This window comes from Varanus komodoensis, unplaced genomic scaffold (genome assembly GCF_004798865.1).
Source record: "Varanus komodoensis strain SLA01 unplaced genomic scaffold, ASM479886v1 scaffold1, whole genome shotgun sequence".
NCBI lineage: Eukaryota > Metazoa > Chordata > Lepidosauria > Squamata > Varanidae > Varanus > Varanus komodoensis.
Window position 1 is genome coordinate 59,592,044 of NW_025335268.1, and position 16,955 is coordinate 59,608,998.

Consider the following 16,955-nt stretch of genomic DNA (forward strand, 5'->3'; position numbering starts at 1 on the left):
AGAATGGGCAGCTTGTGTTCGATCCAACTTCCTCGTCTTGTGTTACCTCCATGATGTGAAGAACGTCCTGCAACTTTATGACCTAGCAACTGGTGCCCATCTCAAGACACTTCCATTGGATGTTGGCAGCATTGTGGGATACAGTGGTCAAAAGAAAGATAGTGAAATATTTTATCAGTTTACTTCCTTCTTGTCACCCGGTAAGACTGTTTGCCTTTGTAATGTGTTCTCAGTTCTTCATACATGGCACTTGGTGTAGTCCTGTACATGTTGAGAGAGAGAGAGGCCCTACAACTCAAAGCATTTTTCAAATAGTATGGCTGGCTAGGGAATGCTAGGAGTTGCAGGGACTTCTTTGCTGTAAGCATGCATAAGATTATATGCTTGCAGTGTTACATGTGATAGGAGAATATGTATTTTTCACCATGTTCACATTCTTGACAGAGCATTGCAGTGTGTTTACAGTATGTCTGTATTATAATATAAAATGCACCTGTCATCTTCATGCATTATGTGAAATTAAATTTCATATACTTTCTGTGAATCTGCTCTTAGAAGCTACACTGTGTCTGCATAACAAATAATACTTTTAATAAGCCAAAATATTAAAAATTGTAGTTTGAAACAGTACTCTTATTTATTGTGCTATAAGGATTACATTAATAACATAATAACCCTTGGAAAATTATAACAGAATGACAGCAGTGTAAAAACAGTTTGTGTAAATCTTTGTGTTTTACACCAAGGAAGACTGTCTAAACAATTAATTTGCATTGGGGGGGGGGGTCTAACAGTTTACCATCTCATAAATATTCTCCCAATTATTAACCTTTTTAACAGCTTTCTTCAAAAACAGCTTTAACCACAGTGACTTGTTGCTATTTCTTTTTATCTCCATATTTAGTTTATAACAGTACTGGTTACTTTAGAGATGGAAAAAAGGACGTGGTGGGGGGCTTATTTCTATTTGTGAGGGAGAAGGTATTTTAACATAGGCAGTGATGTATAATGTCACAGACAGCCATCATAGAATGTTAAAGCTGGTTTATATATTCAATAGAATTATGTGACTAAATATTTTCTTAGCTTATACCATGTTATCCTATGGGTAGAATATTGTAATATTCCTTTTAGAACCAAAGCCTTAGCTCCGCATATAATTATATCAAGGAGAAAGGTTCAGCATTTTCACTGCATTTTACTTTTTATATGTTATTTTGCTCAGGACCACTCAGACAGTTAACCAACATTTGAACAGCAGTTTGAACTGATTCATTCCAGCCAAAGTTGTACTTCATGAATCTGTTGAAGGTATAAATTGGTATCTAATATTCTATCCATCCAACCTTGTTAGCCTTCTGCATTAGTACTGGGTGATCCACATGTTCTAGGTTTTTCATCCTCATCTGTAAAACCTTGAGGAGCTTCCTTAAAATGTCCTGAGAAAGATAGCATAATTACTGTAAAATGACTGTGTACACAAATCCTGCTTTCTCTGTAATAAGCAAAGTAGAGTTATATTTATTAGCTTCACATCCACAAGGCAATGAACACTAAAATTTGGTGTGCATACAAAGCAGCCTTTAAGGGTTTATACCTCAGGGTTTCTAGATTTTTTTGAAGCATTAATTAATTTTAGTATTCCTCAGTTTGAAGCATGCAGTATCACCTTCAGTCACTAAGGGGCAGAATTTCCCAGTGAGCACATACCTTTGAAGTTGATAGAATTTGAAACTGGGGGGGGGGATATTTGGGGGGTCAGGCCCGTAATGCCACTTCTCACACCAACTGTGCGATGGCCTCCCTTCATGTGAATGGGGTAGGCAGGCCCCCAGGCAGTGGTTGCAAGAGTACCGCATGGCAGGGGCCATGACTAGGAGCGCCAGCAGGTGCTGTTGGGTGGGCAACAGTGAGAATGGGTGGGCACAAAATCTTCAGTCCTATCTGAGTTTGACTGAAGGCTCTGCTCTTTCAACCCCATGTGAAGCTTGGCTCATTTGCCAGTAAACGAATAACAGTTTTCCCAGTTCTATTTCTAGGGAGATGGTACAAATTTGCATTAGGTTGTTGGCCATTATCATGGTGGCAGCAGCATAATGAACTGGAAGGTACAGTATTATAAGCATAGCGTTCAACATATCATGGCTTCTGCAATTCTCAAAAAGCATTTGTGTTTTCCAAGCCAAGTAGTCAGCAAAGATAGCAACCTGTTCAGCAGGATTAGTAAATTTAACTTATTCTTTTACATAATAATTTACAGATTAGTAGTTACACCAATGTGTTCTAGACCAGGGGTGGCCAGACTTGCTCAACGGAAAGGCCACATAAGGTAAATGTCAGGTGTTTGAGAGCCGCAAGTGGGTGCCCGTGGGTAGTGGTTGTGTGCAGCAAGCAGGTGCTGATGGGTGCCTCAGGTGTTGAGCAGCGAGCCACAAAATAAACACAAAGAGCCACATGCAGCTCCCGAGCCTCACTTTGGCCATCCCTCTGCTAGGCAGTGGGCTTGTATTGTACTGCCAAGCAGGAGCAAGCCTGAAAACTACATTCTTTCTTGTTTTTACTTACTTATAGTTGGACAAGTTTGTTTCCTGTAGATAGCCTCATGTTGTGGGGAAGGGAAGTCAAGAACTGCCTTTAGGTTAATGTGGTTGTGCTATCAACAATCATAAAGTAGCATCCCTCCTGCCACCCGCTCCCCTTTTCCTTGGCAGTTAACATAGCTCTGCATTTTAGTACTTGCAGAGCTGTAAGAAACTGCATTGTTGCAGCATCGTATGCTGTTTCATAAAAATATAACTTACAATGCTGCTTTTAATTTAAAAAAAAAATTCACCAAATTCACCAAACTTGGAAGGTGAAAATATTCTATTGGGGTGCAGTAGGGAGAATCTGAGTGTCACTGCTGTAATAGTGGCTGAAAACATTTTTTTTCAAAAAAAACAGCATGCTTTTTTCTGGGAAAAGCAGCCTAGATAGAATTATACATAGTTTTCAAATATGTTTTGGCTTAGTTGAAAGGTTTTAATTTTATCCTCTTTAACCCTTTAATGTATTTTAACTTATTGATATTTGACCCCTCAACTGCATATTCTCTGTTTTATTGTATGTTGTTTTTATGTGTTTTAAAACTTGATGTTCTTTTAAGTGAAATGTTGTGATCTGCTTAGAGAGTCTTCAGACTAGATATAGTGGAATAGAAGTTGAATGGATGAATGAATGAATGAATGATTCACTGGAGGCATTTATTCCTAATAACCCCAGAAAACAACCTTCACACTCTTACTGCCTTTACATTATCCTATAGAACAAAAATCCACATTAGTTGTGGCTATGCTGAAACTAAATTAAGCCCTTTACATTCAAATAATTTCCAGTGAAAGAAATTGAGACATAATGTTTTTGTTAAAGTTCAGCTATTTATTGATGGGTTTAGCTTTACTGATGATTCAACTTTATGCTTATTTAGCTTTATTACCAGGCTAGTTTTATGCAAGAGGTAATAAGAGGGATGAGATTGTTGAAGAAGGGAAGAAGTCAGTTATGATCACTGGAAACTCAAGAGGGGAGTTCAGTTGGAAGCTGAAAGGAAAAGGGCTTAGGTGACTTGGCATGTGCTGGTTTTTGCCATCTTTCTTGGCTTTATGTACACAATGACTTCTCACTTTCCAAAATTTTTGAGATCACATGTCTAGAACTCTGATGAGTACAGAGATTCCTCTATTGTTAGCTTTCTAGATCTGTTCGGTGTTTCAGTCTAAGAATGCTATTTCCAAATAAGGCACCAGTATTAGTGTGAACAAAATTATTGGTTAAACCACTTATCCTGAGTTTTCCGTTTAGCTTTTCTATGGGTTAAGGTACCAAAATGTGAATTAAGGGGTCTGCACAATTCTTACTCATGTGCACTTCCTCATTCATCCACTGCCAGAGCCTTACCAATAGGCACATGCTCATTTCCTTCTACATGCAGTTTCTTTCTCATGAAACACCTTCTCCATTTTAAAGAAAATGAATAGTTGCTGTTCAAAGAGCAGAAATGGGAGCAATAGAATCCTGCAATCATGCTTTCTGCACATCATTCTAAGAAATTACGCAAGAACTGAACGAGCCCCTTTTGGGCAGTAATAATCAAATTATGATGTCTGGGCATGGTTGGAATCCTTGTACATTGGTTTGAAAGTGCTGTTAAACTGCATGAATGGTTTGATAATGGAATGACTTGCTGAGAGGGAGAGAGGGCTCTCTTCTCCACTTGAATCTGACATTTAGATCTGCTATTCTATGATGCATGTAACACAATAAGTTTTGAACAGCTTTCCATTAAAAACAACAAAACAAGATTTAGTATATTTTCATTACTGTAGATATCACTGCACAAACAATTAAACAAGACAGAAGGGCAGGCGTTGTGTAATTACTTTGAATATAAATGTTTATGTTCAACTGTGCAGAGGAGAAATTACCTTGCATGATACAACAGACTTTAGTGTCTGAATGTTAAATTGCCTTTCCCTGCATCATGAGGTTCAAGGACCTACTGAACTAGTGCAGCACTCTTGGTGCTGTGAGTCACTCCATTATTCCAGTATTCAGTGGATGGACTCCTCATGCTTCCTCAAGGCGGTGGAGTTTATATAGGTTTCTTTTGCCCTGCGATGGAACAATGTTAGTTGAAATAGGGAATGTCCAATCAAAGTTTGAGGTGGATTATGGATAAGAAGAGCTTTTTTTATTCTGAAATTACTACAGTAAGGACAAATTTCACCCTGAGTGGAAAGGATGACAATTTCATGTAATATCAGGCAATGTGTAAGGTGTGGTTTACTAGCTTTTTCATAGTATATAATAAAGCATTTTGTCTTATTTCAAAGGCTTCAGTCACAGGAAAGCAAATAGGATTAAAAGTTTTATTACTGGACTTTTTAAGAATACATTTTAAGCCAAAGCATGAACAAACATACTTATAGTTAAGTGCTTTCAGGGCTTTCTAGAGTCAATGCAGTTTTCAGCTATCATATATTTTAAAGGGGGGGAAAGGAACATAACGTTAAATATTCCTTGAAATACATCTGTTACAGCAGGCCTAAAAAGCCATGAACTACATCAAGCTGAAGAGTTTTTAAGTTTGTTGAAAGCATAACCTCATGTATTTTTGTGCATTTATACCCTGGGAATATGACTGAATATGATTGTTTAAAAATGTCATACAAGCCTCATTTGTAAGCCTACCATATATTGAACTAAATAACTATGTATCATAGGGTGCTAAGTTGGTGTATTATGCACACTATTCAGTATACAAACAGCAGGTAGTGGTCCTCCAGATGTTTTACACTACATCTCCCATCAGCCCTAGCCAGCACAGCCAATTGGGGCAAAGGGTGGGAGTTGAAGACCAGAATATCTGGAGAACCACAAGTTGTCTTTCCCAAGTTACAGGATCTTCTACAGTTAGTTCAGAGAATAGACACTGAATTAGTTAACTGACAGACTTGAATTATATGTTTAGGTATTATTTACCACTGTGATCTGACCAAAGAAGAACTAGAACCAAGAGTTTTCCGAGAGGTCACAGTGAAAGGATTTGATCCTTCAGCTTACCAGACGGTACAGGTAAGTAAATCCATTGGTTGTTTCTTCGAGGTTCAAAGGGTCTGCAGAAGCTGACAAAAGTTGCAGTTGGTTAGAAGCACTTTTGAATTGCCATCTAATTCAATTTTGCACGTATAAAAGGATATAGAGAGAAATCTTCCCACCTTTTCCTCACAACCCCCCACCCCAAACCAAACACCTCCCCACAAACAACCCTTCCTAAAAAGCATTGTGTTTGCTTAGTGGGAATGAAGTGCTGAGTGACTATTGAAGAAAACACAGCAGATGGATGGAATGGAGTAGTAGAAACCCTGAGCAGAAGCCATTCACGTGGCAACCTTTTGTGGCAGGACCCCACTGGTACAAATACACTGCGGACATACACTTATGTTACCTTTAGGGGTGAAGGGTTCCACCTTGTGTTTTTGTAAAAGAACATTGTTTTTTACTTTAAAAAGTACAGGTTTCCTAGGTTCAGTGAGATGGCAATAATTGAACTCAAATACCCGTGTAATTAAAGTTTTTCTGTCAGTGGAGAAGTCTAATGGGTATCTTAGGTTAAAATGCTTGTGGAATCTAAAATCACTTCTGTACTTGCATCAATTGCATATTAAACTATGCAAACAGTTTTAAAACAGAGAATTTTTTGTTAGATACTCCAAATAATTTTCCCCCTTAGCAGTTTTCTTCCGGGGAATACAAATGAGTTTATATAAGATCAGAACAAAGTTTGTATATTTGTGCTTAACTGAACCTTACTATTTGTGATGTAGAGCATTCGTATGGTTTAAGTACATGCTTCATTTTTTTAATCCTTCTGAACATGTAAGCTTTTTTGCTGCTCACATTTTTACTTCATAAGGTACTCCATGTAGGATTAAACCTCCGCCAATTCTAGCTCAGATTTCAGTCACATTTGTTTGGTATGTCAAGATTGTAGGAGCTGAAATGGTAAAGGGTAGGACAATTTAATTGATCCTAACATCACTTTTATAGATAATGAATGGTAGGCCACAGGGAGTGTCTTGGCAGTTACATAATCATTTTTGAAGGAAAGGCACAGGAGTGGTTGAGGATGACAGCTGATTCTGAGGAATAATTCTGGAAAAGTATCATATTTTTTTAAATTTAACCCAGAGAATACTCCTATAACTAAATGTCAGGTGACAAAATTTTGAACTGGAGTTTGAAAACCTTTGCTTACCAAAGGGAGCCAATGTCCGGGGGGGTGGGGGGAGACTTTGAAGCAGCAGAAGAGAGACAGACATTTTTTTTAAAGGGAGGGAAAGGGCTTGTTTAATAGCCCAAGTAGTGGTTTTATATTGGATATAATTTATTTAGTAATAAAATATTGTCTATTGCTCATTCATCTTTTTAATAATTATTCATAAGCCTCTATAAACAACTGATTTGGTCTCTTCTGTAGCTCTGAAGTAATACATGCCTGGCAGTAAAACCAAAGGGAGGAAACCACCTTAGGCAGTTGATGCCCAACACAAAGGGGCAGTTGGTAAGAGCTCCTAGAAAGTATTGCCTTTTTTGACATTTCCAATAAACTTGAACTCAGTCCAGGCAAGACTGAGATGTTCTTAGTGGTTCTCTGATTGGATGGAGGGTATTTATCCTGTTAGGGATGGATGCAGAAAGAGTGAGATTGTAACTTGGGGATTCTCTGAGAGCATCTTTTGTCACTTGATTGTCATGTTTGTCTTAGTGGCACAGAGTGGCTTCTGCCAACTTTGGTTGGTGCCCAGCTGCATGCTTGTCAGACAGAGAGTATCCGGCTTCAGTTGTCTGTGCTTTGATAACCTCCAAGCAAGATGACTGCAATGTAGTGTGAGGCTGGCTTTGAAGATGGTTCAGAAGCTGCAGCTTGAGCAAAATGTGGTAGCCAGATTGAAGACATGGACCGGAAGATTGGAACATATATTCTTATCTGACTTGGTTGCACTGGCTGCCCATGTGTTTCTGAGCCTGATGCAAGGTGCTGGGTTTGATCTATAAAACCTTACACAGCTTAAGAGTGCAATGTCCGATGCTGGCATGAATTGACACGTATATTACTATCATCTACTAAAGCCTTCCTCAAGGTACCTACTTTGACCAAGGTTTGGAAGGAGAGAAGGCCTTGGTGGTGGGTCCTCCAATTAAGCCCTGCCTGGCACAGATGTTATCTTTTGAGTGCCAAGCATTCCAAACATGATAAAGTTTTAATCAGATGTTGATCTTTTCTTGTTGTTGGTTTAAAATTGTATGTGTGTATCTCTGTGTATTTCAGCTTGTGTGTGTGTGTGTATCTATCCTATCTATAGTATTGAAAAATAATAAATGGCATGAATTAATTATGTCTTTCTGTGGCCTAATACAGATGTCTTTGTAGCAAATTAAACATTCTTTAAGCTCTGCTAGTAGATTTTTGAGAGATTTCTTTGAGTGGAAATCGAAGGAGCTTTAGCATCAGGGCTGGAATCAGAGGTTAGCTTGGTTGGCCACCTGTCAACAACAGGTACATTTGGCCATGAAATGGAGGAGGGCCTGCTCAGTTATGGCACCTACCATGTGGGATGAGGCCCTCTTTGAGATTAGAATGCTAAGGGCAAGTGCTTCTGCCAAGAACTGAAGATACTCCTAGCTCTGATAACCACTCACTAAGATCTCATTGCTGCTATTGTTTTATTGTTAGTTTTATTATATGTTATCATCATGTCTTTTAAAGCAAATTGGGACTTGTTTCAAAAAATGAAAAGTGATGTGGAATTTCTCTGAAATTAATTAAATAAGCTGGGTTGGCAATGCTGGACATGCAACAAAGCAAAAATGAGTCATCAGTGAGGCAATCCTGATCATGCTACCTGCGTGCTGGGAATTGTAAGCTGCTTTGCTTTGCTTTGCTTTGCTTTGCTTTGCTTTGCTTTGCTTTGCTATGTGTAGAATTGCATCCTAAACTGTGTGATTTAATTATGGCAGTGGTTCCTGCATGAAGGAAGAGTGGATGGTGCCAGATGAGGAAAATGAAATAAAGTTAGAACAGCAACCAAAGCAAAGGTGAAGATGGCCTGTAAGACTACAGAAACAGGGCAACAGATGCACAGCTAGATACACAGGAGTACCTTGTAAAGGTTGCAAATTAAAAGCACAATCCATGTTCAGGATTAGTATAGCCAGTAGAACAGTGATAGGTAGTTACAGGCAGCCATTTAACCATATAGTCGCACCTGAAATGCACCCCTCTGATTTAGTGTATATCTCCCACAATGTTTTAGAAATCTAGAATAGGCACAATCCAAGATAAGGGAATCTACTTTGGATGTTGGTTGGTTTAGAGCTGTAATAACTACTAGTAATATCTTCAACTTGTATGCTATCATATTCCATCTACAGTGATTAACAGAAACTGTGTTAGTACCCTGATTTTGAACCAAACACTTTTAAACAGAATCATATTCTTTTAAATGACTGGGTTTTTTTTAACACATTTTTCTGGATCTGACAGAAAAAGATGTTCCTTAGTAAAATGACAGAGATTGCTTCCACAGAATAATATTTCTAGTTAATAAGATTTGTTTCTGCCATGTAATTTATAGAAACCTTAATTTGCAAAGGTCTGGTCTGGTGAGCTTAGCACATCACCTTTCTTGTCGTATTTAAACTACATATAGAACAGTATATTGGTGCATGTCAGCAGTGGAAATGCATTTAGATCCTTCCCTGCTCCTCACACAGAACTTCTTATTTCAAATGGTTAGCATGACTGGTAATCTCAGCAAAGGTTGAGGATGAGTCAGAACTGAATTTAATTGGCAGAGTTGTAAAAGAAATTGCTTCGCATATCTTCCCACACCATTCCTGAATCTTGCAGTCCTTACTAGTGTGTCATTTTGTGAGCATTAAATATACCAATTACTTTAAAAAAATGGAAAACATGTTTTTAAAGAGCTAGTAAAGTTCATGAATGGCCTTGTGAAACAAAGTAAGAAGTTGAGAAGATACTTTTAAAGGTATTTTCCGAAGCATAGATAGCTGGTCCTCTGATTATAGGAACACATAGTCAGTGGCTCCATCATCCTGTTAAGGGACATCATCTTTAGTAGGATACAGAAGGTTCACATTTTAGAAGAGCTTACCCTTGACCTGTCCCTTGAGAAAATGAATTGCTTTTAGTTGGTCTTCATGTGCAGTAATGATCTCCTAGCCATAAAGAACAGATGGATGCTGGTTTAATATTTTAACCCAGTTTAAACTTTCTATTACTTCCCTCAACCAGATGCTGGAGGTTTGTCAGGGAATCGGAACTGAGTAATATCTACTAAGAATGCAGAACATATGCTGTTTGCCACCCTACTCAAGCTCAGTGCTGCCACCTAGACCTGGGCTAAAACTAGATCCAGTTTGTGAGTAGCAACTAACCCTTTCTGCATCTCTCCCCTCTCCCAAAGCCATTTTAATTGTTTCAGCGTTCAGGCCTATTGTTTCTCTTGACAACTGCTGCCTCAGAGGAGTTATTTTTTTTAACCAGATGCTTCTCCTTCATCTAACCTTGATTAGTATTGTGGATGATCCCATCCATCAGAGATTTTGCTGTAAATAAGACATCTTAATGCTACGAGGCAGTCACATTTAAATGATGTCACTGAAGTGCAAGTGAACATGAGGGCAGTCTCAATGAATATGTAAATATTTTCCCAAAGAACACTAAACAAATCTTCTGATGGAGCTTATTTTAGAGCTACTAAAATTGTTTGCAAATATGGGAGTGGTTTCAGCTCAGTTCTTCTCCCTAACCTCTTCTGCACGGGCAGAACTCAATTTTGGTTTTATTTTCTTTTGTTGACCTTGCTGAAAAGCTCCTCTTATCTTTTTCCAGCATTAAATGATGTGCATATTGATGATACAGGGACATCAGATAAATGGACATTTATTTATTTAATTATTAGATTTCTATTCTGCCTTAAAAAAAAAGAACTCAAAGTGACCTACATCATTTTCCTTCTCCTGCTCTTAATCTTATCCCCCTAATAACAACCCTGTGAGGTAGGTTGGGCCAAAGGCTTGTGGCTGGTCCAAAGCCACCCAGTTGGCTCCATTAAATCAATCTCTCTCTCTCTCTCTCTCTCTCTCTCTCTCTCAACTGTGGCATCTTAGTGATCTTTGAATTACTCATTTCTTGCTGCCTAATTTTATTTTCAAGAAAGGACTTGTGATAATATTCAGTAACTATTCATATTTCATCAAACTGAAATATATTTACTACAACATTAGACTATGTAATAACCAAAGTTCTTTTGTAGGTGTGACTTCCTAGACTTCGACTGTTTGTGAATGTCATATTAAACCATTACTTAGTGCAAATGAATAAACCACAGTTAGTATTGGAATTATAATCTTCTTCCCTCAGACCAGCAGAAGGAGTTTAGAAGTTTCATTTCTGCTTTGAGTCAACTACAGTTTGCCATCTTGTCCAAACTTGGAACTTTGCTAAACATTAACTATAGCTAGTTTAATATAGGCCAGTTTCAGAAACCAAGGTTTGAAGTTAGTTTGTTCTAAAGTAACATAATTAAAGCTAACCACGGCATGTCTTTCCAAGGAACATGACAAACGTAGCTTAAAAATAGGAGCAAAGACTTTCAAATTCCTGCTTGCTTAGCTATACAGAATAAGAGCTTGAGGCAGGTTGTGCTGTACTCACATCTTGTTAAACTGTGGTTTACTGCAGCGTGGAGAACCTATGGCTCATGAGCTCAGTCCATCCCTCAGAGTTTTCAGTCCTGCTTGTGACCTTGTGTCTCAAGCCATGCCTTCTCTGTTATTGCCTTGGCTGGTTCCTTTGACAACTCATCCAAACCTCCTTGGGTAACTCCACCTACCAGTGCATCACTGTTTCTTTCCCGTTTCCTGTTCTTTTTCTCCCCCTTCCTCATTTTTCATTTGGGCTTTGTTCTCTGCTTCCTCTTCTTCACTCCAGCTGTATCCTTGCACTTGGGCTTTTTTCTCTGCTTCTTTTGTGAATTTGTGTGTGTGTGGTGCACCTGATCCTTTGTCAGGCACGTACACACAGAAGAACAGAAAGCATGCAAACCATGCAATGTTGCCTGTCATGTCCTGTCATGTGAACCTGCTCAATGTCATAAGACAAATAACAGTGGAAACTAGAAACCTGCAGCCAAAGCTGAAACTAAAAATTACCTGTACTATTTGAGTTGCTGTTGAGCACTTTTTCCTTTTTAAGTGTCTTTGGGGAACAGATTAAATGGAGAATAAGTAACGTCAGCATGTGCAGCTTCCCTGGTCACTGCATGTCAAGCTTTACCCACAAACTGTATTTTTCTGCCATCCCATTAAAATTACAGGGGCCTATCTTCCATGGATTGTGTTGTCCTGCTTAGCAGACAGATAAACACTTTCTGTGAATAGGTAATTTTAACAGCACACCCACTTGCAATATGTCAAGATAGTTTGAGGGGTGGTTTCCAATGTGATATTCAGCTGAAAGAAATTGACTTTCAGTGGCTAGTTTTAGTCTGATGGATGAATAATAATGTTGAAGTTGATTGGCTTGATTTCATACTTGAACTCAAATGACTTTTTAAAGTGGTGTTGAATGGAAGTAGACCTTCTCCAATCCATAGCCATTGATCCTAACACTCACAAATTGCTTACTGTATAGAAAATTGGACAGGTACTTGGTACTTAAAAATGTTTAATGGAAAGTAAAGGAACAGTTCTGTAATCTTTAAAGAACTGCAGTACTCTGGATAAAGATGTATTTTGAGTTTTACTGTAAGTTCATCTTTACTCATGGGATGGGTAAACTCCATTTGCTTCTCCCTTGTCCTTCTGCACGTGCACACACAGACTTACCTTAAATGGAACAAGGGAAGAAGACAGACTTTACTTTTTTATCATACTTTTATTACAGCTAACCCAATATTCTTCTATGAATTGGTTCTATTTCTTTGGGACAGTTACAACTCAGAGCACTATAAAACTGGGGTCATCAGCTGTAATTTCCCTAGTTCCATAAAGAGTCTTTTGCCTTTTAGATATGTTGGTTTGGGTGAAGCTGTGCATAATCCAGTTGTCTGGTCAGGATAGAGGAGGCAATGGATTCAATAACAGTTCCCAGTAGATGTCCAAGGGAAGACAAATTATAGATAACCTTCTCTGAGCTGTGCTCAAGGTGCTTTGTCAGTCTAACAATTAGTATTCATTAGCATTAGTTCCTAACAATTACAGTATTCAGTATTCCTTTAATCAAGGTAAATAGTGTGCTCCTGTTACAGCAAATTAAAGAAGGGTTTTGGCTTAGAAATTAGATATAATTGGAGAGTAACAGCCTTTGTTTGGCAGAGTGACTCAAGTTCCTAGCATCTGTCCCAGCTCCCTACAGAGTATGTTTACAGACGTCTGCTTCTTCCACAGAAAATGAAGAATCATTCTAGAAAAAGTGCTGTTTGTTTATATTTAAGATTCTTTTGCACCGACAACAAACATTTTTGCTTTGGAGCCCCATTTACAGCTAGAAAGGAACAAATAGTGCTTGTATGAGAGCACTTATGCAGGAGCATAAGAAGCTGACTTATGCTCAGAGAATTGGTCCAGCTAGCATGGGACCACACACTGACTGCAGAGACTCCCTACAGTTTCACGCAGGGTCTTTTCAAGCTCTTACTTGGGGATGCCAGCTATTGAGCCCTGGGTCTCCTGCATGCAAAGCGTGTGCTCTGCCATTGAGCTGAAATCCCTACCATAAGCAGCTGATGTCCAATGTGTTTTTGGGGAAAGACAAGGCACTGCTGCCTTTCTTTACAACCAGTGTTTGCTGTATAGATGCTAAAGCACTTACTGGCATGGTTTACATGTAATGACAAACCTGACTTTGGGTGGTTGATAGCTCATGAGCTGTTGATGATTATGAGTTGTCAGTACATGTGACAGTACCTGTGCTGTGATTTAGCTAAGGCTTATTAACCTGAACAACCCAGGAAAAGAGCCTATGATTTGTTGGATTGGTAACTCTGGGTTATCCTACCTCAGAGTTGGATACCTGCATCTCTGTTTGACTTCATGTTCATGACCCTTGACTAGTTCATGACCACATCCCTGTTCTGTCCCGATTCATTCTTCTGGTTTCTGACCTTAGCCAGGACTTGGACTTTGCATTAGGCCTTGCTTTCGGACTTAGGAAACTGTCTTGTCTCACTCCCTCTGCCTGTTTTGCCTGGGTGAGGGACACGTTGTCAAGGCTTGCCCACATTGCTAGGCCCTCATGAAACAGGCTTAAAGAAATAGGGCAGATGGACTGAAGGGCAGAAGACCTGCAGGGCACCAGTTCCATGAAAAGGCACAAGACTGGCCATCTGCCCATGCTATGGCAACACCAGCCAAGACCCTTATCAGCTGCAACAGGAGCTCCCACCAAGCCTGTGCCCCAAACTGCACCACTCATGGGCAAATCACACATCTAGGAAAGCAGCCAAGCATGCTAACGAGACAGCTGCTGCTGCCAAAGAAAAATGAAGGTGCCACAAGAGCCCCATCAACTCTCCAGACCAAAGAAATGCTCAGACTAATCTCAGAAGGCTCAGAGCCCTTGGCACCAAGAGTGAACATGGCCTGAGCCATGGTGGCATTCGAGGTTCCACACAGGAGCAGAGCCCATAGGTAGGAATGCACAGATGATTACTTGAAGAATGACAGTTACAACTAAGTAACCTAACTTAGTGATTATTGCATATATGTATGCAAATAGCTTCCTTCTGGTTCACACAGTATCTTTTCCACATGTTCTTAAATGACCTCATACCTGACAATACGGGGGTAACATCAGGTGAAGGCAGTCACCTACTGTGTGAACTAGTCTTTGCTGTTATCACTGTCGAGCAATTAAAATCAGCACCATAGCTGGCAAACAGAAATACACATGCATTAATATGCCCAATAGCTGAAGTTCTCTGGACAGGTCGCAAAGATCTAATCTTAAACATGCATTATAAGAACCATATCCTTGCAAGTGTATAAACATATGGTATAACTAAGCTTCAAAATTACAATATAATAAAATGATGTTTCATGGGATGTTTCTACTCTGAGAGGTAGAAAGAAGACTAATTTGTACCTTAATGATAAGATTTGCTGCATAGTTGCTCAAAAGGTTTTTTTGAGATTTTATTTGTAATTGACCTGTTGAGCATTATTATCATTACATTAGATTTATATCCTGCCTTTTTCCCTCTTGCAAGGAAAGATGTCTACACAGTTCTTCTTCATTCCATTTTATTCTCATAACAAGCCTGTGAGGGAGATCAGGTGAGAGTCTGTGACTGGCCCAAAGTCATCCAATGAGCTTCACAATTGAGTGGGGAGTAGAAGAAGGCTTTCCCAGGCCCCCAGTCCAACATCCTCACCACCAGACCATACCAACTCTCTGTTGTCAGGCCACCTTGAGTGTGGTAACCTCTACTGTCACTTTTAAAATCTTCCCAGGGTTCACCTATTAAAACCTGTACTTGCTTTCTTGTAAGAGTTCTTGTTTGGGCACAGAAGTGGACTTTCAGTAACAAGCAGTTGACAATTATATTACCGAGATGTTAAGTTTCAGCTTTACTTCAGCATTTAGTCTATCTGTTTACTTATTCAGAGTAATTTTTTCAAGCCAAGTGTTTTCCCTCCATCCTTGAGGCATCTCCCATGAAACAGAAAATAGGATGGCCCTGCAAATAAAAGTCATTAATATTCTTAGCACAATGTTTTTCCAATACTAAGATGAACGATGGTTAAGCTGTAGATGGCCTTCATTGTCAAAGACTGATGTTCTTCCTGGCAACAGATAATGTAAAATCTAATAAATAGACTGACAATGAAACTTTTTTCAGAGAAGAACAACAAGAGCACAACAGTTCTTGAAACTAAGAGAGACTTACTTGAAGAGGTTTTCTACAAGTGTGTTATTTATATGAAGAGGTCCTGGTGAAAAGTAACAAAAATTGCATGACAAGAATCTAATCACTGCTATTTAACTGTTGAAGAACCTATACTGAAAATGAAATTCATTTGAGTAAATTGAGACTCATTATGAAAGCTAAGTTTATTATAGTGTTAATCTTATGAAACCTATATGTGGGCAATACCTTTATTAAGCTAGACAGTTGAGGAACTCTGAATTTTATCCCAAAGACTTTAGTCTAGAATGCTACACTGAACAGCCTTATTCGTGGGTAGCCTAATTGCAACATAACTTTGGATTGTTTCACCCATGGACAGCCCCATGGTGTCTGGGTCCCAAAGTCATGCAACAGCCTACAGTTGAGCTGATTGGAGGTGTATTAAGCAAAGTCGAAGAAGCTCAAGTGCAGCACGGAGCACGTCACATTGTAGGATTTATTTACTATGCTGCCCAATGCCCAAAGCTTCACAACAATTAATCCATGATCAATTAACCCATGATCTGCCAGCATTATGTGCAAACTAGCCCAAAATGCAAAGTGCTCCCAGTGGCTATTCAAAGTAATAATGTTAAAGTTTGCATCACATTTAAACTTGCATCAACTTTATTCCAAGTCAGTAGCAACAATTCCACAGAGATGTTCAAACTGAGAAAAAGGACTTCTGAAAATAATTCAAAACATTACTGCTATCTTAAAGTTTATGTGTAGTGTAGAATCTGGCTGAATGAAAAGCTCTACTTATAGCTAGTATATCTGTTGAGAAGGCAGACTTATAGTGTCTTTAATACAAGGGCTAAGCATTGCTTTTGGCTGTGGTTTGAAAGAGCCAATGCCAATCCAGTACTAGACTGAATGGAATATAGGTTTGTTTTAGCTTGGAGAAACTTTAAAAGTTGCAAAAAATACATTTACAACATTCGTTTTTCTACTAACTGCTGCACTCTCTTACTGGAAGATTCTTTCTGTAACCAGTTTCAGATGACACACTGGAGCTCCCTGTGGATTATTTAATGACGTGAGCACCCAAAGACACCAGATTACAAGTCTAATCACATTCAGAGTTTGCTGGGTCATGCAACCTCAGCAAGTATAGATTGTTTGAGTTAAATAAGCTTCACATAATGCTAAAACAGACCATATATTATGCAAAGGTTGTTTAGCCCATGAATAAAACACAGTTGGTAGATTCACACACCCCAACAACCCCTAAGTGTAGTTACCTATTCAGAATGGCAGTGCCATAGACCACCTGGCATGAGAACAACCCCTGTGTCAGAGATGGCAAGATGCTGGAGTGGGGAAGAAGAAAAAGGATGAATAGTACAAGCCATAATTTTAATGATATCCATTCTTTTTGTTGCCAAGATGTCTGTGTCATTTTAACTCTTTTCCCCTAGCTAACAGCAGTTGTTTCCA

At 38.9% G+C, this 16,955-nt stretch overlaps 1 protein-coding gene across 1 annotated transcript in view; it reads left to right on the top strand.

The window, feature by feature from the left end:
* Nucleotides 1–16,955, top strand: part of LOC123021930 (prolyl endopeptidase) — a 72,506-nt gene that overhangs the window by 40,068 nt on the left and 15,483 nt on the right. Inside the window, exons 9-10 of the mRNA XM_044427192.1 lie at nt 3–200; nt 5,510–5,613. Coding sequence (XP_044283127.1) covers nt 3–200; nt 5,510–5,613 — 302 coding nt within the window. The remainder of the gene's footprint in view (nt 1–2; nt 201–5,509; nt 5,614–16,955) is intronic.